Source organism: Eumetopias jubatus, unplaced genomic scaffold, assembly GCF_037043125.1.
Source record: "Eumetopias jubatus isolate StellerSeaLion01/CBP00866 unplaced genomic scaffold, mEumJub1_p1.0 scaffold_17, whole genome shotgun sequence".
In the NCBI taxonomy this organism is placed as follows: domain Eukaryota; kingdom Metazoa; phylum Chordata; class Mammalia; order Carnivora; family Otariidae; genus Eumetopias; species Eumetopias jubatus.
In genome coordinates, this window is record NW_028274823.1 from 35,241,439 (window position 1) to 35,266,396 (window position 24,958).

At 33.9% G+C, this 24,958-nt stretch overlaps 1 protein-coding gene across 4 annotated transcripts in view; it reads right to left on the minus strand.

Moving 5' to 3' along the window:
- Positions 1 to 24,958, minus strand: part of EXOC6 (exocyst complex component 6) — a 227,377-nt gene that overhangs the window by 60,124 nt on the left and 142,295 nt on the right. For all 4 annotated transcript variants that reach the window (XM_028098444.2, XM_028098441.2, XM_088019985.1 and 1 more), the window contains 2 exons: positions 23,702 to 23,881; positions 2,515 to 2,656 (listed from right to left, as the gene is read on the minus strand). In XM_028098444.2, coding sequence (XP_027954245.1) covers positions 2,515 to 2,656; positions 23,702 to 23,881 — 322 coding nt within the window. The remainder of the gene's footprint in view (positions 1 to 2,514; positions 2,657 to 23,701; positions 23,882 to 24,958) is intronic.

Consider the following 24,958-nt stretch of genomic DNA (forward strand, 5'->3'; position numbering starts at 1 on the left):
GGGGCACCTGCCTGGCTCAGTTGATAGAGCATGTAACCCCTCATCTCCAGATTGTGGGTTAGAGCCCCACACTGGGTGTAAAGATTACTTAAAAATAAAATCATAAGTAAAAAAAGAAAAAAAGAAAAAATCTTTCTTCCAGATTTAAAAAAACAAAAATACTACTTAAAGGAAGATGAAAACTTAATTCTCTTAACATATTCATTAGAGAAAAAGCTAAGTTTCATTTTTAAGTGATTTATGTATCAGCAAATTCATGATTGGGGGTAGAAAGTTCTTTTGCACTAGAAAGAGAGTGGGATAAACACGGAAAATGTAATGTTGGTTTACATTTGTTCAAGGAGTACTAAATGTATGATGCTATATTAAGTAAGTAATGATTAAGTAATACATGATAAGTATTAAGGAGCAGAGCCAACCATAGGCATAATCTTAAAGGAAGCTGAATTATCTGGAGTTTACCCTTCTTGTACTTAAACCTAGATTTTCTGAGTGTTGGCTCATACTTAGGACCTTTCTTGGTCTCTTCCAAGAGAATAGTGCTTTAAAAAAAAATCAGCATTTTAAAAGGAACCTTTAGTAACTCCACCTAAATAAGTCAACTAAAGGTAGAAACTATCCTATGGAAAGACAGAGAGGCAAAGATTTTGGGGTTTATGTATCTTTCTGTAAGTACAGTTAGATTAGCTTTTCATGGAGGTAGAAGAAAACAGAGAGAAGATCTAGATACCTAAAGTTGCCTATCAAATAGTAATTTCCATTTTTGAACAAAAAACACGAGAAGACACACCCAAATGCCAGTAAAGGGTTCAACCACCTAATTATTTTGAATACATATTAAGGATGTAATAATACAAAATACTTCAAGGAATATTTATGTAAGATGTTTACATATGTAATGTCATACTGGAATGATCTTAATAAGACAACCTTTACAGAACTTTCAAAAAAATCAGTTTCAAATTATTTGTAGAATGGAATAACAATAATTTTGAGCTTGGACACTTGTAAAAAAAGTGTTTTTTGATAAATATTTTAAAAATACAAAATAAATACCATTTTAAATGATAGTTGTATTTTGAGAAAGATATAATAAAGGTTTTCTTTTTTTTTTTTTTTTTCCTTACCAAACTAGCTAATAAAGGTTTTCTAAGTAGAAAAAATAGAAATACTTCCTAGGAAAAGAAAATAAATCCTTTTCTTCCCTAAGGAAAAACTTTCTTTTCCTTTGTAAATAAGCATTTCTCTTTTTTTGAAGGAAATAGGTAAGTTTTAAAAAACCTTATTTTTTTGTGCAGTAAACAACTGATCTTGATCAAACAGCTTACATAATTATTTTCTTTCCTTTTTTTTTTTTTAAAGGTTTTGTTTATTTATTTGTCAGAGAGAGAGAGAGAGCACAAGCAGGGGGAGCGGCAGGGAGAGGGAGAAGCAGGCTTCCTGCTGAGCAAGGAGCCCTATGCAGGACTCGATCCCAGGACCCTGGGATCATGACCTGAGCCAAAGGCAGCTGCTTAACCAACTGAGCCACCCAGGTGTCCCGATAATTATTTTCCTTAATATTAATTCTGTTTTTCCTTGCAGAATGCCTTATACACAGTGGGCAGATAAATATTTGATATTTGTTGAAAAAAATCAGTCACTGTTGCTTCAGTTGCAAGCTGCTGACATTTTCAATGTCTTTCATACAGAATATATTATTGCAAAATTTGCCTCAGACAGACATTTTATAATCCTTCTTGTGCCCCACTGATTTTCAATTTATCAACAATGGTGCCTGACTCAGTTGTCAACCAGGCATTTTCATCATTTAATCAGTATACCATTCATTTGAAGGCAATGTTTGAAAATTGCTCTGTATATTTACATTCTTTATTTAAAGAGTTATAATTTAAGGGTGATAAAACCCACATCCAGAAGTATATATTACAAAGCTAATAACCAAATAGCATATCCAGTTTGGAAGCAGACTGACTAATGTCAACATGAGATTACAGAACCTGCTCACTTCTTACCTAAAGAAAACAGTGAAAAACAATGGCAAAGGTAAAGGCTTAAGAAATTTAGGGGGAATGAGAATCAAAAATTCAGAATATAAAAGAAGCTTCATCTGGAATGCAGGGCCCTAAGATTATCCCTGCAGCAAATATCTAAAATGCTACCTATCCACAAAGTAAGAACGACAAACTTAGAATGATTTCATTCATTGATGCCCAATGTTAGGAGTGTCCTGGCAAGAATGACCAGAAAAAGGAATAAGGAGAAAAATGAATCATCTTTTCAATTATCCCAGTCTGTATTGCCACTTCGGTGCTTCTAGAGCTCTAGGGCCCCTAAATTGAAGCTGAGATATTTTTATCTTCCTGGAAAGAAGTTGCTTCAAAGGCTGCTGAAAATTTCAGATTCAGGCCTTTTCCTTCTTTTCCTGAACCATCCTTTTATATACCATTTTTTCCATACAATTTTAATATAAATTCCTAGAAATGTATGAGATTTAACCAATAAGGTACTTACATTCACACTGTATGACATCTAAGTTAAATTGCTGGACGGCTCCCATGCTTATCTGTTTTAACTCACTGTCCAACAGCATCTGCATTAAGGATGTTGACAGATGCTGGCAGGCTGACATGCAAGCAGTCTGGGCAACCTTCCCCTGTTTAAAACAAATATTAAAACCAAAATATAAATAAACAAATAAGCAAACACATAAATACACCATGAAATATCAGAAAAATTATATACTTGACATTCTTTTTGTTGCCTTTTTGGGGGTACAACAGTGACTGCTGGCCTTTCTATTTCTGTATTCTAAGCAGTTATGCCTTTTAGCCTAAGAATTAAAATTAATATTCTTGTTTACTTGTCCTTCTCAGAACATAAATATCATTAAAGTTCTAACTGCACCCAGGAAAATTAAAAGACAAGTAAAAAACCCATGATTTATTATGTTAGATCTCTTGAAATGTCTCAAGTATTTTAAAAATGCACATTAAAACACAGCATTTATGAAATAAAATAATTATACTGACAGAACATTTTATTCATGTAATGTTCTTTAAGCTCTGCTTTATAAAATTAACCAAGCCAGAATAAAGGAAGTTAATAAACACTATATTTTTATTTAAACTGCACCTAAAATTAAAAATATACTTTTGAGTCACAAGTCCCTCTAATCAACATCAGTTTGTGGCAGAGCTTCAATTAGCTGGGGGGACTTGCCTACCAATATGATTTCAAAATCATCTACAGATCTACATTTAGTTTTTAAATCACCTGATAATTTAGAAATATGTGGTTAAATAAATTACAAATACTTGTGGTTTTCTTTCACTACATATATTATTATAAAATATTTTCTACTATAATAAGCTCCTAAAAACTATATAAATTTTCACGGACAGCCTTAAGGCTACATTTTCTTAAAAATAATAAAAATTTTAAGTTTTCAGGTTTAGCCTCTAGATTAATGTCACTTTTAGTATAAATTGTTTCTTTAAACAGATTTTGTATCCCAATTAAAAGTTTAAAATATTATAAAGACTCTTTCATGTATAGTTTTCCAGTGTAATACTGCTCCTAGTATTGCTCTCTTCAACCACAAACATGTGATTTGGTGATAGATTGACTCCTGTGATAGGACTCAAAGACCTATGAAAATGGCCAGAAATAATGACTTTTGGAAAATGTGTCATGTTTTGCCTCATTTGCATTAATAAATATTTACTCAGTGCTATTTGATAATTATGCTTTTTACTACTTACAAAGGCCAATAAAGCTACAAAATCATGAAAAAAATCTAAACATAAATGTTTTACTAAATTGGTACAGAAATGTTTAGAGTTGATCTCTTAAAAAAAAAATAAATGTTTTTAGGATGTCTATTAGAACAACATTTGTTCATTAAACTGCACATTTAAAATCAGACTAGAAACAAAGCAGCTTTTATGAATAAGTCTTTAGCATTTAGACACTATGCAGTGAAAAACTGTATCTGAAATGGAACCTCAATTTCTTAATCAAAAACTTTAGAGATAAAAGCCAATGCAAACAATATATTTGACAGATACTGATGAACTGCCAAAAAAGAATGTAACAAACAATGCAAAACCCAGCATGCTTCAAGATCCCTCAAACCCAAGAGGAATTAGTCTGGGAGACATGCAGCTCCATTCCCCAAGCACCATAATATCAATATGAATGGGAGGGGGGACAAAAACAGAGAAAAAGGAGAAATCAATGGCATGTAATTTAGTTACAATGTAATAGGTTTGAGAATACTTAATGGAAATGTAATTTTGACCTAATGGAACAACTACTGCATTTTAGCTTCATGTACTTCTCCATCCAATCAGCTCCATGTCCTACTTATGTTGCCCCTATGATATACCAACTGCAAAACAGATGAATAAATCGCCCCCTAAAATTACTATTATATTCATTTTATAAGTAAACACACTGCACAATGTAAGTGGTATAATTTTAAGGTGACCTTAAAAATAAATAAATAAAATTCAAAATGGGTTCAAATGCTACAAATGACTAAAACAACAGTACTATTGGAGCCAAAAATGATGGTAAGAGTACAGAAATACATGCTATTCTATAAACTTGGTGGAAATAGGTAATGAAAACATACATACACACATACATGCATGCACGTGTGAATTTAGCTTTTTATTTCAACATGTAATAATAAAACCCTAATACCAAATTTCTTCTGATTATGCATATTAAATACAGGCTTATTGTTCTCAAAGATATAAGATTAAAATAATTGTAAAATATTTTATAAATCTTCAAATGAAATAAATTCTTTCTTATAGCCCAAAATTAAAGTTAATATCAAAGGTTTGGATTCTTCAAACATTTAAAAAGTTATATTCTATAAGATAATACATTTTTAACATGTTTACTTCCTAACCATAAAATGTGCATAAATATCCTTAAATCCATCTATTACTTGTATTTGGAGAGAAAACGTTTAATGTTCCAAATATTTGCACACCCAAAAAATACCTTTGGCAATTCATTTTTGATGCCTATAGCCCTTGATACACTTTGATATAACCAAAAGACCCCTTTCTGAACATTATTATTGCTAATACTGTGGACACTCGTAATAATATTATCATTTTCTAGGACACAAATAATCTAGTACATTTGCAATTATCTTTAAAAACTAGCCTTTTTCATTAGAAATGCTGTTTTTTTAACAAAACTGAAATAATAAATTTCAAACACCTAGAAATTTCTGCAGCCCTCATCTGAAAAATTAATTGCAACTAACTGTAACTACTATTAACATTTTCTTTCTCTTTAACACAAAGTTCAATAAGTAAAAACACCTGCCAAACTTTTAAAGGTAACTACTTTTTTACCCTCCTCTAACATTTTGCTGAAAAACAACTTGCAAAGAGAGAAAACCCTTAGACAAACTTCTTAGATTTCAAAGGAACTTGTAAAAGAGAATTTGCTGACATATTAGATCCTTTTTGCATTACCCAAAAGCTTTTCTTCTAGGAACAATTGTGGTAAGGAGACATTTGGCTCCTAGGAAATTCCCAAAGGGTCAACCATATGCATCCTTCCATGGCACCTTCACAGTGCTGCTTTCTAGATCCATGTTTCAAAAGCAGCTTTCATCATTTACTTGTGTGTCAGTCAATATGATTTATGGACTGCATTCAACAAAGTCAAAGCATATAGAATGAGAAATATGACTACAATCTGCTAATTTGTTTTGTATTGAGCCACTTAAGAGTCAAAGACCTGATGTCAGACTGAGACTAGCAACACAATTAACCAGTCGGTGACAGATTCATCCATCCTCCCTGCCAGGCTGTGCCAATCAAAGACAGCATGAGGCGACATTTGGTGAAATCAGTAAGAAAACTCATTCTCTAAGCAACCTATGTGAGACCTTGATTGACACTTTTTGAATTTAGTTTGTGGAACACAGCCACTCTTTAGCCAATAGTCCCTCACTGCAAGCTGTGAAATAAGGCTTTTAATGCCAATCACAGGAACAATAAACCACAAACCACCAACCCTCAGTTTAAAAGGAATCAAGAAAACACATCTGTTTGTATGTCAAGCCAAATTTCTAAAATAATTTACTATTACAGATTAGACTAAAGATAATCTCTTTCCTTTGAAACACCACAAAATGACATGGTAACAAAAATACAACAGATTTTATTAGATTATGTCTCAAAACTGTTTTGGTTTCAAAAGTAATGTTTTGATAGATCTACTCTAATATAATAATAGGAGAAATGTAGAATACTTAAAAACTAATTTGACACATTAAAATTTTCATTTGAAGTTTTCATTTGTCTCACCATTCTCTTATTTCAAAGATCTAATAAAAAAAGAAAGGCTTGATTTCAACAGTAATTATTTGAAAGCATTTTTCAATGCTGCTTTCATTCTCTCTCAACTACATTTAACATAAAAATGTGCTCTTGAAATCACAACCATTCTTTCTGTATTGGTCTTCCTTCCTTAATGATCCCAGGAGAATCCATTTTACCTTATTTATATTCCCACAAAAGGCCAACTTTGCACAATAAACTACTTTTTTTATTTAAGTAAAAAGAAATATATAGACTCAGAAATATTGTGCATTGCATTTACTGTTCTTTAAATTAATAACATATTTTGTTTTAAAAGGTTATGTAACTCTTGTCAGAAAAATCTGGAAAACTGAAATAAAATTATGGTCAATTTGAATGTTAAATCTAACACTGGCAAGAAAATTTATTAATTAATTCTGATTCTGTATGGCATTTTACAATTATTTAAGTTATTAATTTTTTAAGTTACTTAAATTAAAGCAGTAAAATATTACATTATTCAAACTCACTCCCTCTCAGTTTGCTGCATAAATTTCACTTGAGACGATGAAATAGTCTTTTCAGAGGAAAGGCAAAAGAAAAAGGGAAACATTGATGACCTGGTCAGTCTCCTAAAGACCCACAGTGTATATAGCCTTTTTTAAGACAAACAGACTAAAAGAGTGAGGTCTTTCATCAAATGTGAAGTAAACACTAGAATTAGAAATAAATTCCTAATTGAAATATGAAAAAAGATGCCTAGTTGAAAAGTAGATATTTTAACTTAAGAAATTTATTTTTCTTCCTTCTATTTTATATAAAAACCACTAATCTAAAGTTTTATTACATAAAACTATATCCTGCTCTTATGTAAAGAATGTTATTAAATAAACCAGGAAAAAAACATATCTAAAACATTAATATAAAACATGAAAATTTCCCCAAGATGACTTCACAAATGTGCAGATTCTTCTATCTAGTAAAACAGGCTTCTGGCTGAATGCTGCAGTACTGACATATGTAACAGTGAAATGTCTCAGATTCCCAATAATACAGACTGGATAAAGGTTTAAATATCAAGATGAATTCCTTCAGTGAGTTTTAATAATAACTTTAACACTATCTTGAAGACAGATTTTTGAGATTATGCCAAAAACACTCATAGGTCTATCAAAATATACTCAACTCTAAACACCTCCAACATTCTCCAAAATACCTCTTTTACATTACTATATTCCTCTCATACTCTTTCTGTCCCCACCTAAAGTAGCTTTAGCCCCAAAAGAGGTGGTTAGCACATCAATTAACCATAATCCCCACAATAAGTATGAATTCCCATTCTTCCCTTTCAGGCTTTTCTCCTCCTAACAATTCCCAATCATAAGGATATGAGACAGTAACATAAATGCAGGCTCTTGGGGACACGGACACACACACACACACACACACACACACACACACACACACACACATAAATGCAGGCTCTTGGGGACACACACACACACACAGAGTTTAAATAGAACACAATTATCTTAAAGTTGGGGGAAAAAATTTCCCCAAACGGGGAAAACTTTAGGACAGCTGTAAGCTGTAATATATGGCAATTTCTCTTTCACTCAAAACTTCCTTATCCCAACCACTGGGCTCATCAAATTTGGCGGCCTTTTTTACTTTTTAAAAAAATCTTTTGAACATGGCCTTAGATGACATGTAATATCCAGACTTCTAGCTTTCTGCAAGTATCACTGCTGATGTCATGGCAGCTCCATGCTATCTTCCAACTCATTCTACTTTTAATAGGTGGAAAGAAAATACAAGGACAAGCAGAGCAATAAAAGTCTAGAAGACGTCAAGGTTTTAAAGAAATGTCTCTGCTTCCAAGCAATTGATAATATCAGAAATCAAGATAAAATGGTGAAAGCTGCATGCACTTTTGCCCAGACTGGCAAGAAGAGGAAGGCTAGTTTATGCTGTGTGGGAGCTGACAAGGATTATTCCTAACTCTTAAATCTACTTGATAATAGCAAGTTAGGCAGTTAGGCATATGTTTAAGGAGGGAAGCAATAAAATATTAAGGCTCTATAACTTCTCTCACTTAGCAATTATAAGAAAAGCAAGGGAAGTTAAAGATGAGCTGGAATTTTCCCTGTGGTGACTGAGTACTATGGCTAAGCCACAGAATTAAGAGCAAATCGCTGGAGCATCCCAGGTACTGTTCTAAAAGCAAAGCTCGGTGACAGCAGAGTCATATCCTCATTTCAGGGCTACTTAATCATTAAAATGTACTGGAGTTTGCAATCCCAGTACAATTTAAAATTTACAAAGAAGTTGCCAGAATTACTGATACGTTAGACAATATAAATAGTTTCCACATGATCACTAGTGAAATGGACAAATGACATTCGAGCCAACTGAATCATTAATATATGTAGGTAGGTAGCTGACATATCAGAAATCCAGCCATATATATACAAGTATAATGCAGAGCAGACCTTTGTCATTCAAGGAATTTAAATTTAGGTTTCGATGGGGTGCCTGGGTGGCTCAGTCATTAAGCATCTGCCTTTGGCTCAGGTCATGATCCCAGGGTCCTGGGATCGAGCCCCGCCTCGGGCTCCCTGCTCAGCGGGAAGCCTGCTTCTCCCTCTCCCACTCCCCCTGCCTGTGTTCCCACTCTCGCTATGTCTCTCTCTGTCAAATAAATAAATAAAATCTAACAAAAAAAATTAAATAAATAAGTAAATTCAGGTTTCGACCTTTTAAAAATCTCAGAGTCCAGTACAAGTAGGGCTTCATTTGCTGAGGCACACACTTGAATAACATGCTCTGTGAAATGGGTATCAGCGGGTATCACTTAAGAGACTGAATGCGAAGTCCCAACCTCCCTCCCAACTCAATGTGGCTTTGCTGTCTTCTGTTAGTTGACATGGATAGAATAACTCTTGTTAAAGTCTACACTTTTCATTTACATTTCATAGCATTTTCTGAAAGAAATTACATGGCAGAGACGTATTCTCAAATTTGAAAGTTCTCAAAGTTTTGGGGTATACTCACCCAGAATATCAAGGGCCTTCTGAACAAGTAATTTCATGAGGCTGTCGTAGACTGTGGGAATGAGGTTGGTGTAGATACTTTTAGATTCACTTCCAGTTGAGAAATGGGATTTTTAAAAGAATAAGGGAAATGTATCAAGTGGAGGGAGGATATATATCAAAACAAGATGAAACCTATACAAAGTGGGAGGGAGTGATCAAGGTAAGTTATCTAATTACCTAATTACCATTTTTTTTCTAGAGACAACCTTGCAAATGATATTCAACAATACTCTGAGAGTGACGAGTAAGTCCTTACAACATCTACAGGTAGGCCTTGACCGGCTGCTCCCTTCTCGTTTCCAAAGAATTGACAGAGGCTTTTAATCTCAGCACTACCATTTAACACACTGTCATAAGTAAATGATCTAAAAGAACATCACAGCTTTCCTACAATGCCTAAAGTCTCTTGAATGAAAGAAAAGGAAGGGATTAAAATGTTGCTCATCGGGCGCCTGGGTGGCTCAGTCATTGAGCGTCTGCCTTCAGCTCAGGTCATGATCCCGGGGTCCTGGGATCCAGTCCCGCATTGGGCTCCTGGCTCGGCGGGGAGCCTGCTTCTCCCTCTGCCTCTCCCCCTGCTCATGCTCTCTCTCTCTCTCTCTGTATCTCTGTGTCTCAAATGAGTAAATAAAATCTTTAGAAAATAAAATAAAATAAAATAAAATAAAATAAAATAAAATAAAATAAAATAAAATAAAATAAAATAAAATGTTGCTCATCTTCTGAATTCATTCCCTATATGTGATATTTGTCTGAACATGCCCCTTTGGTGGGATTTTCCAAAGTCCAATCTCCTTAGCTTTCATATTATAGCACCTTACATAAGTTTTTTATAAGTATATATCAGCACCTTGGCCTGCTGAATTTTGTTATATCTGACCTGCAAACATACTCTAAATAGAAAAGCACCAAGGCTGTTCCACCTCTCCCATGAGCTCTATCCTCACCCTTTTCCATTCCTGTTAGCCTCCATACAGTTCTCTCCTAATCCATTAGCTTTCTACTAAGTCTCTCGTGCTGTTTCCTTCTAAACTAAAAGTCTTCTATTACTACTACTTCTTCCAATTATGTTCTGAATCAAAATGCTGTTTTCCACAACCTTTGACAGTGGGAAATATTTAAGTGTGCTATGCTACATACACACATAAGACTTACAACTTAATGCAATTAAATCTCTCACCAAGATTAGTCAGCATCAACTTAATAAATACTTAAAAGAACTAAAGTTATAAAATTCAACTATGTTTATTTTCTTGTTTTTTGCAATTAACTTACAGTAGTGAAAATCACTTGTTTAATTACATTAATGAAAAGCTTAAGAAAAAATATAGGGGTGGCTGGCTGGCTCAGTTGATGCAGCGTGTAACTCTTGATCTCAGGGTCATGAAGTTCAAACCCCGCGCTGGGTGTACAGCTTAAAAAAATACGTATTAAAAAAAAGGCTTAAGAAATAATATAAATTCTCCAACAGTGGGCTTTGACTGTTTTCAACTTTTTCATTTACATTCTCTCTCCAAGTTCTTTAATTCTCTCCAATGCACTGATGTAGTCAATGGTTTGTTCTATTGATTTTTGTGTACTTGGAATTAACTTTTTTATAAAGTATGGAAATGGATATCAAAAATGTCAGTAGAAATACCTCATTTATCGCCAGAGAAAGAACTATCTCATATAAGTAACTTTTTCAAAACCCTGAACATTCAAGTGCCAAAGCTTTTAAAATTTCTCATGCTAATTTATACAAAATTGATCCCCAAATCTATCCCTGCCTTCTTAAATAGAGAACAAGAACATTTTGAGGGGTTTTTTTGGACAGCAGGATTAGTATCACTTCTGAACATGACTTCTGTATTTTAAACATGTATATGATTTATCTGCAGGAAACCTGTTAGCAAGCTTAACTATATACTTAACAATTACTACAATAAATGAAGAAAAAGTTGAAGTGAAAACCCAAGGGTCTGTCTCCTCAATGGACAAAGTACTTGGCCTTAGTGCTCAGAATTCACAGTGGTTATTATGGTGCTAGCAGATCTTTTATTGTGTTTAAATCACTACTCAATTTACAGGCATGAAGAGAGTTGTAGTTTGAATTATTATGTTATTCTTTCATGGAGATGTGCAAGGAGAGTAAACATACAAATATTTCTAATCATTACTGACACCACCTTTACTAAATAATTTTCATGCAGGCATTTTCCAAATTTTTGCCTGTGAATAAGACTACAACTTTCTTTTCAAAACTAGAAAGTAGGGGCGCCTGGGTGGCTCAGTCAGTTAAGCAGCTGCCTTTGGCTTGGGTCATGATTCCAGGGTCCTGGGATTGAGCCCCATGTTGGGCTCCCTGCTCAGTGGGGTGTCTGCTTCTCCCTCTGCCTCTCCCCCTGCTTCTGCTCTCTCTCTGTCAAATAAAGAAATAAAATCTAAAAAAAAAAAAAAAACTAGAAAGTATTCTATACTTCACAAATAAATCTGATTAAAAAATTCTGATCTGTGCAGTATATTTTTACACTATGCATACAAGAAAGCGACTTTTATTACAATCCATTTCTTTACTATTTCTCTCATGTTAACTTAAAAAATACTTATCAAGCACTTCCTCTGTGTAAAATATTGTTTAGGTGCTACAGAAGATACAATGGGTGGATAATAGTTCCTGACATAAGGGGATTAAATTCTAATAGCGGAAAGAAGGCAAGTCTTCAAATGGCTATAGTATACGACAAAATATAAACAGTACTATAAAAGTGGGACAAAGTATCCACATATGGTTAAGTGGAATTAGCAAATGCTTCATGAAGAGGTAGCATTAAAAATGCTTCTGGAGGAGATTCAGGATTTTTACAGTTATAAATGAAGCCAAGGTAGAAAATAAAAGATCCAGGACACAATGAATTTTCCACTTTGAATGCTCATGCTGAGTAATGGTCAGAAATGTACCTGGAAAGAGGCTGTGATAATTTCTTTTCGTTAGCCTGTGAAATTTTTACTTTAGATGGGCAACAGATTCTGAAGCTTTTCAAAAGGGAAATATTATTAGACTGTGTCCTAGAAAGAATAATCGGGCACTGGTATGTATGATGAACTGAAGTGAGGAGACACTACTGGCAGAGGCTAATTAGAAAACAATTATAATAACAAAAATCTGAATTTCAACAATAGGAATAGGAACATTTAAATTTCAAATGCTAGATGAGACTTTTTAAGGTAAGAACTTGTTATACTGTACACATTCAGAAAATATTTATGAGTTCTTATTCTGGCCATCAAGAGCTCACAACTAGAGGTGGAATGGAGCAACAAACACAGTAAAACACAAAATATGATGAAGCCATGAAAAAAGGTAAAAGCTAATAAGGCAATTCAGGCAAGCGACACTGGGTTTGGAGTGAAAAAGAAAAATCTGCACTAGGTCATGAATCATACGGGGTTATGCAGCGAGGTAGATTTCTACAAGTGGAGTTTGGGATAACGTCTGTAGAGAAAAGGCACTCAAGAAAAGCATAAATAGTCTTATAAGCAAGTAATAATATTTGTGAGTGTTTATTATATGCTAGACACTTTTCTATTTTATGTACACTATCCCATTTAACCTTCACTCTTATTGACCTCATTTTACAGATGAGGAAAATACCTGCAAATTGTGCCCTGTCGTGCATGAGGTGACCACAGAGAAGTTTCTCAAAGCACTACACTTACCACAGATGCACCATAATACTAACTTTCACAATCAAGTCCCAGAGATTCCTCCTGATAGCTTCACCAAAATAAGGACTATTATCTTCAAATGTAAGTTTTTGCAAAACTACAATCATACGAAAAATATTGCCAAATAATTAGGATTTACTATAGGTAACTAAGCAGAGAAAAATAAGTCTGCAGGAAGTTCACTATTATCTAATTCACATGCTAGCTTTGGCTTGTATTTACTTACCGACATGGCTGCATGATTACTGCTGTTAGTCTGAGGAGGAAGTCAGCCAGGCAATCAAATAAAAAAGGAAAATGTATTCCAATAGCAGTAGAAGCAGTGTTTCAAGTAGCAAAATACACTACAAAACAGGCAAGCCGGCTCTGTGTGTTTGCTATATTTAAGGGCATTAATTTATTACATACTTGTGACCATAATTTTATTGTGGAGATTTGTATGTGAATTTTTATACCCACACCAATTAGACAAATCCTCCTCCAAACTTCTGTCTACCTAATCAAGTAGTCTTGAATACCAAGAACTTTTGTAGTTACTAAACGTCTGCTGAACTGGCAAATTTAGAAAACACCAACTCTTGCACAGGGTTCTTTGCCACAGAGCAGCTGTTCTCAAATGTTAATTAAAAAATGCAGATTTCTAAGCTCTGGAAATTTTAATTCAGTTAGGTCTACAGCCAAGCACCGGAATCAAAATTGTTAACAAATATCTCTTCCTGCAAATGATTTTAATACAAAAAGAAATAAAATGTCTCTTTCTTTACAAATAAAAAACTGTATGATTCTGAAGATGCTTAGAAAGGATAAGCCACTAAGCTTCCACATAATCTGCTACTATAGTTTAAAAGAAAGTAATCAAAGAAAGATGGCACATTAAATTATCTTGTAATTAATCATTTAAGTGTATTTTCTTCCCAAAAAGTGAGGAACAAGTCAAAGCGAAAACACAAATCACTGGTCTCAATTTAAATACATATACGCTCCTGCTGAAGTTCTGTACTAAATATATAGTACTAGCTTATTCCTTTAAAATATTAGGGCTTAATTTAATTAAATCTTAATTCATTAAAATAATAAAAATTAATAAAATTAAACTACAATAGCCTGAAAATACTGTTTACTTTTTAAAAATTATCTAATTTACTTTTAAAATTCTGATAATAAACGATATAATATTTAAGCACCATTTTTTTAAGAAAGATAGTTACCTGAAACATGAACTTAACCTTATTATTAGATCAACAAAATTCAAAATTTATTTATTAGTGGCAGCTGAACATCTGGTATAGCCTACATTGAAGGTGCCCCTCTGTGTGGGAGGCTGTCTTCTTCACCAAACACACAATGAGTAAAAAAAAAAAAAAAAACCCACAAGCAGGAAGAGAAGAATAGCCAGCCTGATCATCCTAATTAACCCCAGTAAACAGTAAGCTGGGAACTGTGTTAGCTAGACAATTCTCTCTTCTGGAAGACTGGACTAGACTCCAGATAATCCCTAAGTCCTTTCTAGATTTAACTTCCAATAAAAGTCAGGCAACAACATTTAACATGAACCCCATGTAAGTCATAGGATGTGGTATGCTTTCATCATAGTTCACATCATACCATTTTTATGACTTATAGGTAACAAATCAGATCAATGTGATTCATTACCATTATATATTTTTAAAATTAATATCCAAATAAGGAAAACCAATTTGTAAGCATATATATATATAATATATGGTTATGTTTTCACTAGATAAGCACTAAAATGCATTCAAAGCTGCCTGTGCCATTATTTTAAAACTACAATATGTATTTTTCATACAATTCTTTCTGGTGTCACACGAAAGAGAGGGTGATTAAAACCTCTGATTGTACAGTTGACTATTAAAATTCTCCTTTATAATTTTCAATCAAGTAAAAGGACATGTAAACCCATATACTTAACTCAGAAAAAAGTTTGAACCAAAGAATAAAGAACATAAAAGGGTAAGGCTAAAAGAGAAAATAAGGTGCCAGAACAAATAAATCTATGTTTAGGTTGGGACTTTACATCTGTATGAAATAATGATGCTTAGAAACATAATATTATATATAAGGAGCTTAGAGATGACCTAATCCAATCATTTTACTTCAAAGAGAAGGAAGCAGGTTGTTTAGAATCAAGATGGTAGACTAAGTTAATGTTTTTACTCCACATGCACCCTGAGATACAAGTGAAATAAAAAGCACAGAATTGCAAAAAGTAATAAATTTTTAATAGCAGAGAAAATGATTTCTGGAAGACAGAAAGCACATGAAACAGAGAAAAGAAAACTACTGCCCATTATTTGCTAATAGGGAACTACAGTGGAGCTGAGAGACAGCTGTGTATGAGAGGTCCAGAGATGGCAGGTGTGAGAGAGGCCAGAAATGAGAAATGGGATGGAAAAATAGGAAAGGTGATTGAAGATTTCTTGAACAACTATGCCAAATGATCCCTTAACTATAGAGCACAGGCAATTTCCTTAATGAAAGAACATTTAGAGGAGAGCTGAGGCTTCTGGTATAGGTGGAAAGAAAGAGGGAGGGAAGGAGGAAGAGAGGGAAAAAGAGCTCTGCTCATTCTGGCATGGTGTGGTGAAAACAGAAAGAGAGGAAAGAAAGCTACATAATTTATGAAGCTCAGTGCAAAAGGTAAATGTGGTGCCCTTTGTTCAAAAATTATTAAGAATTGCAAGAAAACAACAGCTGAGCACCAAATCACATGCAGGAACCTTCTAAATTCAAGATCCCATGTAACTGCATAGGTCACACATACATGAAGTTGGCCCTAAAGAGAGGAGGCCATAATCTAATGGTTAGCTCCATAGCTACTCACTCTAAGGTGAAGAATCCTAGGCAAAATCACCCCCAATTCTTAAAAAATTCCCAGTTAATTCCTACTCAGAAGAAAAGTTTACAAAAAACAGGGTATTTACACAGTAGCAAAGTAAACTTCTGTCAGCTCTCCAGGCCTTCCTTGTTAAAAGAGAATGAGCAAGGGCGCCTGGGTGGCTCAGTTGTTTAAGCAACTGCCTTCGGCTCAGGTCATGATCCTGGAACCCCTGGATCGAGTCCCACATCAGGCTCCCTGCTCAGCAGGGAGTCTGCTTCTCCCTCTGACCTTCCCCCCCTCATGTGCTCTCTCTCTCTCTCTCTCTCATTCTGTCTCAAATAAATAAATAAAATCTTAAAAAAAAAAAGAGAATGAGCAAAATAAAGAAACAAAAAACCTATTCGAGGGTAACATAGATAATTAAAGAAACCAAAAATACCTATCAAAAAAAAAAACCCTCTAATGCTCAGGAAGATTTGAAAGATAATATATCCATTTTTTTTTTAAAGAACAGTACTCTATGATGAACACTTAGAAACAGAAGTGGTTCATTAGAAATTAAAAATTAACAAAATATTTTACAGAAGTACTGAAAAATAAAATTGGGAAAATCTCCCAAAACACAGAACAAAAAAAGATAAGAGGCAGGAAATGAAGGAGAGGATAAAAGACATAAAGAATCAATCTGGGAACTTAAACATCTAACAAAATGAGTCCAGTAAAGAGAAGATAAGAAATGGAGGAAAAAAATTATCTAAAAAATAATAGAATTTCCCTGCACTGAATAAGGACACAAAATTTTTGAAAGGGGCCACTGAGTAAAGAGATAAGTGAATGAAATAAAAGCTCACATTTCCACACATTCCCATGACATTTCAGAATATTCAGGATTAAAGCACATATCCTAAAACCTGAATGCCAAAAGACAATGGAGAATGCCATAAAAATTATCAAGCTAAAATTATATAACCAGCTAAACTATCAAACATGAGGCCAGAAGACATTTTATGATATGCAAGGATTTAAATAGGAGGAAGTTATTGAGGCAGTTTAGCAAAACCAACCAGTGAAGCAATAAAAACATGCAGAATCCAGGAAACAGTTCCCCACCCAGAGATCAGAGAAGGAAAAATGCCAGGTTAGCAGCTACACAGCAATTCTAGCAATTCCAAAGAGCAACTGGTACAAATTAGAGACAAAGGCCTCAGTAGTTATCAAAAGATAGTAGATGAAGAACTGATAAAGTGAAGGGTGGGAAGCTCATTATCTTTGTCCTACAAAGAATTAAGATACTGACTAAAGTAGAAGGAACAAGAAAATAGGAATATAAATATTTTATAAAAAGAAACAATAAATAGAAGAAATAAAACATATTGTAACAATCAATGGGAGAAATAGGGGGAAAGGAGATGTTGCTATGCATGCCTATCTTTCATAGTAGGGAATCACTAGTCTCTATCTTTAAAGATAACCACCCGAAGAAATAAAAACGTACAGTGAAAAATGGCAGTCTGGGAGAGTGGGACTGGGTATGAGGAAAGAGCAAGGAGAGGGGCTACTTTCCATCCCAAACTATTCTGGACTATTTCACTTATTTCTATGTACATGTATTAACTGGAATAAAAGTAAATAAAACAACCTCACTTCAGGCTCTATGAAATAAAACAGACATTAACAAATTAATCCAGAGGTTGAATGATTTGTCTATTTTCACAGTGCTGGGTGATTGGAAGAATCAGGCCCAGACCCCAAATCTTAAAATTTTCAATATAGTGCTGCATCTTCAGAAAAAATTTTTAAGGAGAGAATGATATTTTTTTAAGTAAGCTCTATGCCCAATGTGGGACTTGAACTCATGACCCCAAGATCAAGAGTCATATGCTCTACACACTGAGCCAGCCAGGTGCCCTAAGGAGAAAATGACTTTTAAAGTTAGATACTATCTGTTTCTGACCAAATCATGTATCTTCATTTATTATTAGATATATATTTGTTTCTCACTTAAAGAAAGCATGTTTCAAAATTATATATGAAAACTAAAAATGCAAATTAAAGACTTAGTAGCACCAGATACATTTAGTAGGGAAGGAGACTATGGCCCTAAGCATAAAGAATTTACAAAGGATACTAAATTAGGCCATCAATAAAACACTTTTGGCTGGAAGCAAAAATTAAGGCCAGGGAAAAACCCTTCAAGGTAAACACCTTAAAAGGAACTAGATAGGGAAGTAGATACAGAATTTAAAGATCAAATAACATTTCCCTGTTTTGAAACTAGTTCCTACTATAATTTTATTATTGAACATATACTCTGATTTATTTCCTGAGTTAATCAAAAGTAAATCATTTTTCTTTGGCAATGTGATTTTAAAATCTATACCATATTTAGTGCTATGCTAGTAAATGTTTAACAATTCTCTGGGAAAAAAGGTTTCATTCATAAGATTTGCTGATTGCCATGGTCTATCTACTTCTACCTATGGCTAGCAAGGTGATGTCACTGAATGCACAGTTGAGAAGAAATGTGCACAACAGGCTCTCATAATATGTCCCACCACTATTTTAAAGCCATTTCTCTCAGTAGGAAGGCATCTCTAATCTTAAAGTAAAAGATATGGGGAGAAATGATTCTATTAATATTCTTTGATTTTTTTTTTTAAAGATTTCATTTATTTGAGAGAGAAACAGAGAGCACATACATGCGCACGAGCAGGGGGAGGGGTAGAGGGAGAAGGAGAAGCAGACTCCCTGCCAAGAGGGTAGTCTGCCACCACCACAGGGCTTGATTCCAGGACCCCGAGATCATGACCTGAGGCCGAAGTCAGATGCTTAAGACTGAGCCACCCAAGCGCCCCAATAGATACTCTTTTAATAAACAGCTTTTTAGGCATCTGTTCTGTAATAAAGATGCCAAAGATAAACTCATTATTCCTAAAAATCACATTTTTTTAATTATTCATCATAAGACTTCTAGTAATGCAGAAAACCAAAAGTTAAGCATATTTGAAAGCAAAGGAAAACATATCTTTCTTGGAAGAAAAGTTGGTGCTTACGGTTCAAACAGAAACAAGATTAGTTTATTTAACAACTCGAGTAATAGCAAATGTAAGCACAGAAAATTACATTATGGTTAAAAATAAAATAGAGTTCTGAGAAAGGAAGAAATATGAGCAAACTGAATCATGAATACATGATCTTCTATTTACTTCTACTGTAAAAGATAACCATTTGTTAGTATAAAATTTGGGTAAATTGGGTTCCCTTTGCAAATACACATATGAAGAAATTAAAGAGTCACTACCATTTATACATATCCTTTAGTGGTTGTAAATCAGTAAAATACCTTTACTGAAACAAACACATAATTATTTATGAAGAAAGGAAATGTTCATTGTTCTTTCTAGAAGCAGACCAGTGCAGGGTCTTTAGGCAGTACATTCACAGTAAAATGTTACAGAGTTCCATTTGGCAGTCTTCATGAAGAATAACTAGATATGTTCAAGTTGCTAAAAAACCTTTTCTATTTACGTATGTGTAAGTGGTGAATGAATGTTTAATGCTTTTTAAAATTCCTTTGGTTTTAAATTTTCTAGCTAATACAAAATCTTATTTTAAAAAAACAGAACTTACTTATAAATTAGACTTAAATTAAGTCTCATAATTGCGGAGAAGAAAATGACTTGAAAATATAAAGAAAATATACGCCAACATGTTAACAGTAGTTATCCTTTGACAAGTTAACAGGTAATTTTTATTTCTTCTAGACTTAGCTGTATTTTCTATTGTAATGAAAAAAATACTAGAAACAAGAAGGGTTACTTACACATCTGAAAGAGTAAAAACTGCTGATTTCAAGAATATTAATTTAGGGATACAATAATATTTATTTCATGTACTAATTAATCAGACTTCACTGACATCTGTTAGCCATTATAAGCAGTGCACTCAAGTTATAATTATTCACATAAATATGCTTTATAAAATGAATATTTTTCATAATTAAAGTTTTTAATGGCTACATAATGCAAAGGTATAGAACTCAGAGCTAAATAATATCAAGCCAAAAATGTAGGCATAAATACAAGGAAAAAAAGTAAAGCATATTAAAATGAAACTAATACTACTAAAGGCCTTAAAACAGTAACAGAAGAAGAAAGCAGAAGAAAAGACAAAACTAACATTTATTAATAATACTTACTTTATGCCAAGCACCCTGCCAGGCAACTTTTTTACACACTATTTCAATTTATCCTATGATAGTCCTATAGGAAAATGGATTATGCCTATTTGCAAAAGGTAAAAGGTTCAGAGGTTAAGCAACTTGCCAGGATCACATACCTAGTAAATTACAAATCTAAGCTTCAAGTATAAGTTGTTCTAACTCTAGAGTTAGAACTCTATGCTCTCCTCACTTCAGCAACCTGGCCCCCAAGAACAATAAAAGATAAATGGGTTTTTCTTTAATTGAGTCATAAAAAGGCAAGTTCCCCTGAAGCAGATAATATACCTAACAGGGCAGCTTAACATTTTGGGTAATGGGGCAATACCAGTCATTACTGCAAATACTGCCTATTTAGCTCTATGGTCAGTAGAGAGCCTGGCTTCTCTGCTAGAGCAAGGGGAAATGCAAATGAGTAAGTATTTTTAATATGGAAACATATTAAATTACTTTACTTTTCCATCTCCTCCATAGACATGCACTGGTTGAAACAGTGCAAGTGAAGAGAACTCATCCAACTCTACAAAGTATCTACAGTGAATATTATTGCTGGTCTTCAAAATCCTACAGCTTTCTGTTGTTACCACAATGTAGTTAAAAAGTGAAAATAACAAAGTTCTTTCCCTGGGCTCCACCAAAACTATTATGATCCATTAACTTCTATTGTTCTCATACCTTGTGAGCAGACAAAATTCTATTGGTTGGATTATGACTTTTTTGGAACCAATGGAAACTCTACCAGGCAATGTGGTCAGCAACAGCACATCATGATTACCTGTGATTGAGAAAATACTCTTTTGCAAGAGTGGGAGGAACTGACAAAAACTAAATATGCAATGAAGCTAAGAGTGCAGCCTTTAAACTAAGTGTTCTATCAAGTACATTTTAGGGTTGGGGGGGTGAAAGAGCTTTATCCCACAGACTCAACTTCTGTGTCCAGTTACTTGTACTAATGACCAATACTTACACTATTTGAAAGAGTGGCCCTTGGTCTCACAGATCCTGTTGACTCTAACTTACTGCACTGACCCTGAACAATGTCAAAACTAGGATGGATAGGGAACATGGCCACTACTTAACTCTTCATATCTAAGTGGGATAGCTACTTCTGCTTAAGCTGACTGACTTGGGACTAAATGTGATAAATAATCTTCTGAAGCTTCTTTGAGAATTGAAGGAGTCTAGAACCGGCCCCTCCCTCCATCTGGGTTCAAAGGTAACCTGAAACTAAGGAATCATTTTCAGCTTAAAACATTCAAACAGGGGTGATTGGGTGGCTCATGTCAGTTAATTTGATTTTAGTTCGGGTCATGATCTCAGGGTTGTGAGATCGAGCCCCACGTCAGGATTCTCCCTCGTCCTCTCCCTTGCCTACCTCTCCTTGCTCTCCCTCTCTAAAATGAGAAAACAAAAAACATTCAAATAAAAATGGTAGCTTATATAACATACACTGCTTAGAAAAACAATACATTTAATAATACTGCCTCTGTTCTTTGATTAAAATATAGTTGAATATACAATTTTAGTGTTTCAGAGAATTAATGTACTAAGCCATAATATAATTATCAATGCTAGCTAAAACTTATTGTAGTCAATAATTTAATACTTTTGCTTAGGAATTATGTTTCTAGTTTATTCCTTGAATAAGAATATACTGTTGTTAGGTCCATTTTCTCTTTTCTTAGCTATGAACTATAATTTTCTATTTATTTGATCTGATCATGCCCTGTATTTATTGTTGTATTTGTTGGTCTGCATTGTATAAAAGTTTATTTCCTTTACAGAAAAACTCTTAGATGACATAAAAATCCAAAATGGCATATGAAGAATCACCGAAAACTAAACAAAATATCATAACAGATTACGAGGGATCTAGTTAGGCCAGGAGTCTGTTCCTCTCAGTGTTACTACAGTACACCTTATGAGAAAGCAGGATTTCCTTCCAGGTAGCCTCTTGAAGTGAGATATTTGCCCTAACCACTTCTAACATATAAACTCTCATAATTCTACCCAATTTATGCACAAAATTCCTACCAATCACACTGTGCCAAGGTGTGAAACAGATATTACAACATTAAAATGTGTTATGTGTCTATCTGTATATATGTGTTCACACACATATCTTTTTTCTTGTAGATTGCTTTTGGCTGGAGATGGATCCTGACAACATGAATTCAAACTAATTCATACTATATGAGGAACACTTTTTTAGAAATTAGTTGAAATACGAATTAAACATATATACAGGTTCCCTTTTTCAACACAAGGACAGCAGTTAGTAACATAATATAATCCCTGGGTAAGCTTCTAAAAGTTCTTTGGCAAAGATCCACTATTAAATTCTCTTTAGGAAATTCTTCTATCTCTTTTTTAGCAACACCTGCCTTCAAATATTCTAAATGGCCCTTTGGAGCAACTCATGATGGAGATAGAGTCAAAAAATGAGTAGAATAACTTTTTTTTTTTTTTCCACTAACCAGAGGCAGTCAGGTAGGCTTGAGAGTAAATACTTTATTTTTGTGTTCAGCTACATCTTTTTTTCTTTTCTTTCTATATTTTATTATTTCAACCCAGGTTTGGGGTTTTTTTTCCCCCTTGTGTTCAGTACATCTTATTATGAAATAAAAAGGTCAACAAATTTTTTTCCTATTTTATTTGTACAAAAACTATGCCACTCATGTTTTAATAGTTCTATTATTTTTGAATATACCTTACAAAAGCATGTTCACTCCAACATAATCTCTTTGGTCTTTGCATTCCTCATCTGAAGAATTCAGCATTTGAGCCTATTCATACCCAAATGTCCCTGCTATTTATATATATATTTTTAATGTTTCATCAATAGATTATTCAAAATGTAGATGCACTGGGGTGCCTGGGTGGCTCAGTCGTTAATCGTCTGCCTTCGGCTCAGGTCATGGTCCCAGGGTCCTGGGATAGAGTCCCACATCGGGCTCCCTGCTTGGAGGGAGGCCTGCTTCTCCCTCTCCCACTCCCTCTGCTTGTGTTCCCTCTCTCGCTGTGTCTCTATCAAATAAATAAATAAATAAATAATCTAAAAAAAAACCCAACAAAACAAAATGTAGATGCACTATGACTATATATGATAGGACAATGTTCCAGTTTTACTTTTACTCTCTAAAAATATCCAATAATTTCTTAGCCTTTCTAACTGGAAAAGTCATTGATTATATGGACTTTTATGAGAACTACTCCTATTAGAGTTTATTTCAATTTAAGTCTACACTGAATTTCAGGGTTTGATTTTGGTTTTGGTAGAAACAAAGTTGTAGTTATTTTGGTTAAAAGTAAAGTAAATTAAAACTTGAAACAACTGGCTAGGGTAGAAGTCTTCACAAATGGATTTATAAGAATGGAAAGAAAATATTCAAGCTAAGAAGTTGATTTGAACAAGTAAACCTCAAACTATTAAATTCTAAAATATACTTTAGTAAGCAAAATTATAATACAATACTTTTTGAAAATTTTTTATACTTACAGGCAAATGAGTAAACACTTGAAAGATGCTTCTCAAAAAATTAATAAGATCCATTAAATAACCACTAGCTCTTCCATCTGGCTCAGACATTGTCCAGTCATAATCAGCAAGCTGAACAAATTCATCAATTTTTTGATTAAGCTTGGTATATATTTCTCCTTCTGCTGCATGCCGGGCATCCTGACAAGGGACAAAATAATAAAAAATAAGAAATAGTTATAGAAGTAGATAATAGAAAAAGCTTTTTTAAAGTTCTAAAATTTATTTTATATTTTTCCTTGGTCTATTATTTTAGTCATTTATTTGAAGTCCAAGAAAACTGTTGGTTTTTTTGGCTGATAGTAGTCTATTTGACTGACACCACTTTTTCTCCCAACCTCATTATCACTTTTTCATTCTTATGTGGTAGGATAATTTATGAGTTATTAATTCTGAATTGTTCTCACAGCTTTAAAAAGACCCTTAGGAGAAACAGAAGTGAAAAAAACAGAAACTGTCAAGAACCACCCCTGTCCACTGACTGAGAAAAATAAAGTTGGATGGTCACAGAAATGGAATAGTTGCTGGTGTTTTAAGTTGAAGAGGGGGAAAAAAAAAAGAAAAGAGATAGTTAACTTCTCAGAAGAGGAAAAAAGAAAGGATGGGAGTGATGTAAAAACACCAGAGCAAAGATCTTCAAACATTCTCTCTTCCATAAAAGCAACAAGGAAACTTGCAAAAATTGTCAAAATCAACTTTTCCAGAACTCTGGAAATTAATTCAAAACTTGCAGCAATCTAAGTAGTGTTCATTCAAGAAAAACAGCTGTATCTTGGTAAGAAAACAAGATTTGCAGGGTTTTAATGTGCTCTTATTTCCATTCTTCCTTCCTTGCTCCAGCTCCACAGTATCCTTGAAAACCAACATCCCACAACTGTGGTAAAAACCAATAGCCTGACGGTCATCAAACAGGGCTGAATGGGGTTGGAGCTCCTTCAAAAACCACATTCCCAGAGAATTATCATTATTTCAACTATCTGGTGGTTCCCTGGAAGACCCCACTTACAGGGATGTCTTTATTTGATTTAAACTGAGGCTTGTCCAGTGCAAAAAGTCTTTTCTCTGGGGACATTTGTTGAAAATAATTAAAGGCAATTGCTTAACATCACATATGCCTGAGGCAGTGCATAACAGGGCATACAATCAGCTAACTAAAAAGCTTAAAAGGAAAAACTGGGGAGTGAGATATCCATAGATAACTGAAAGGCTCTGACATAT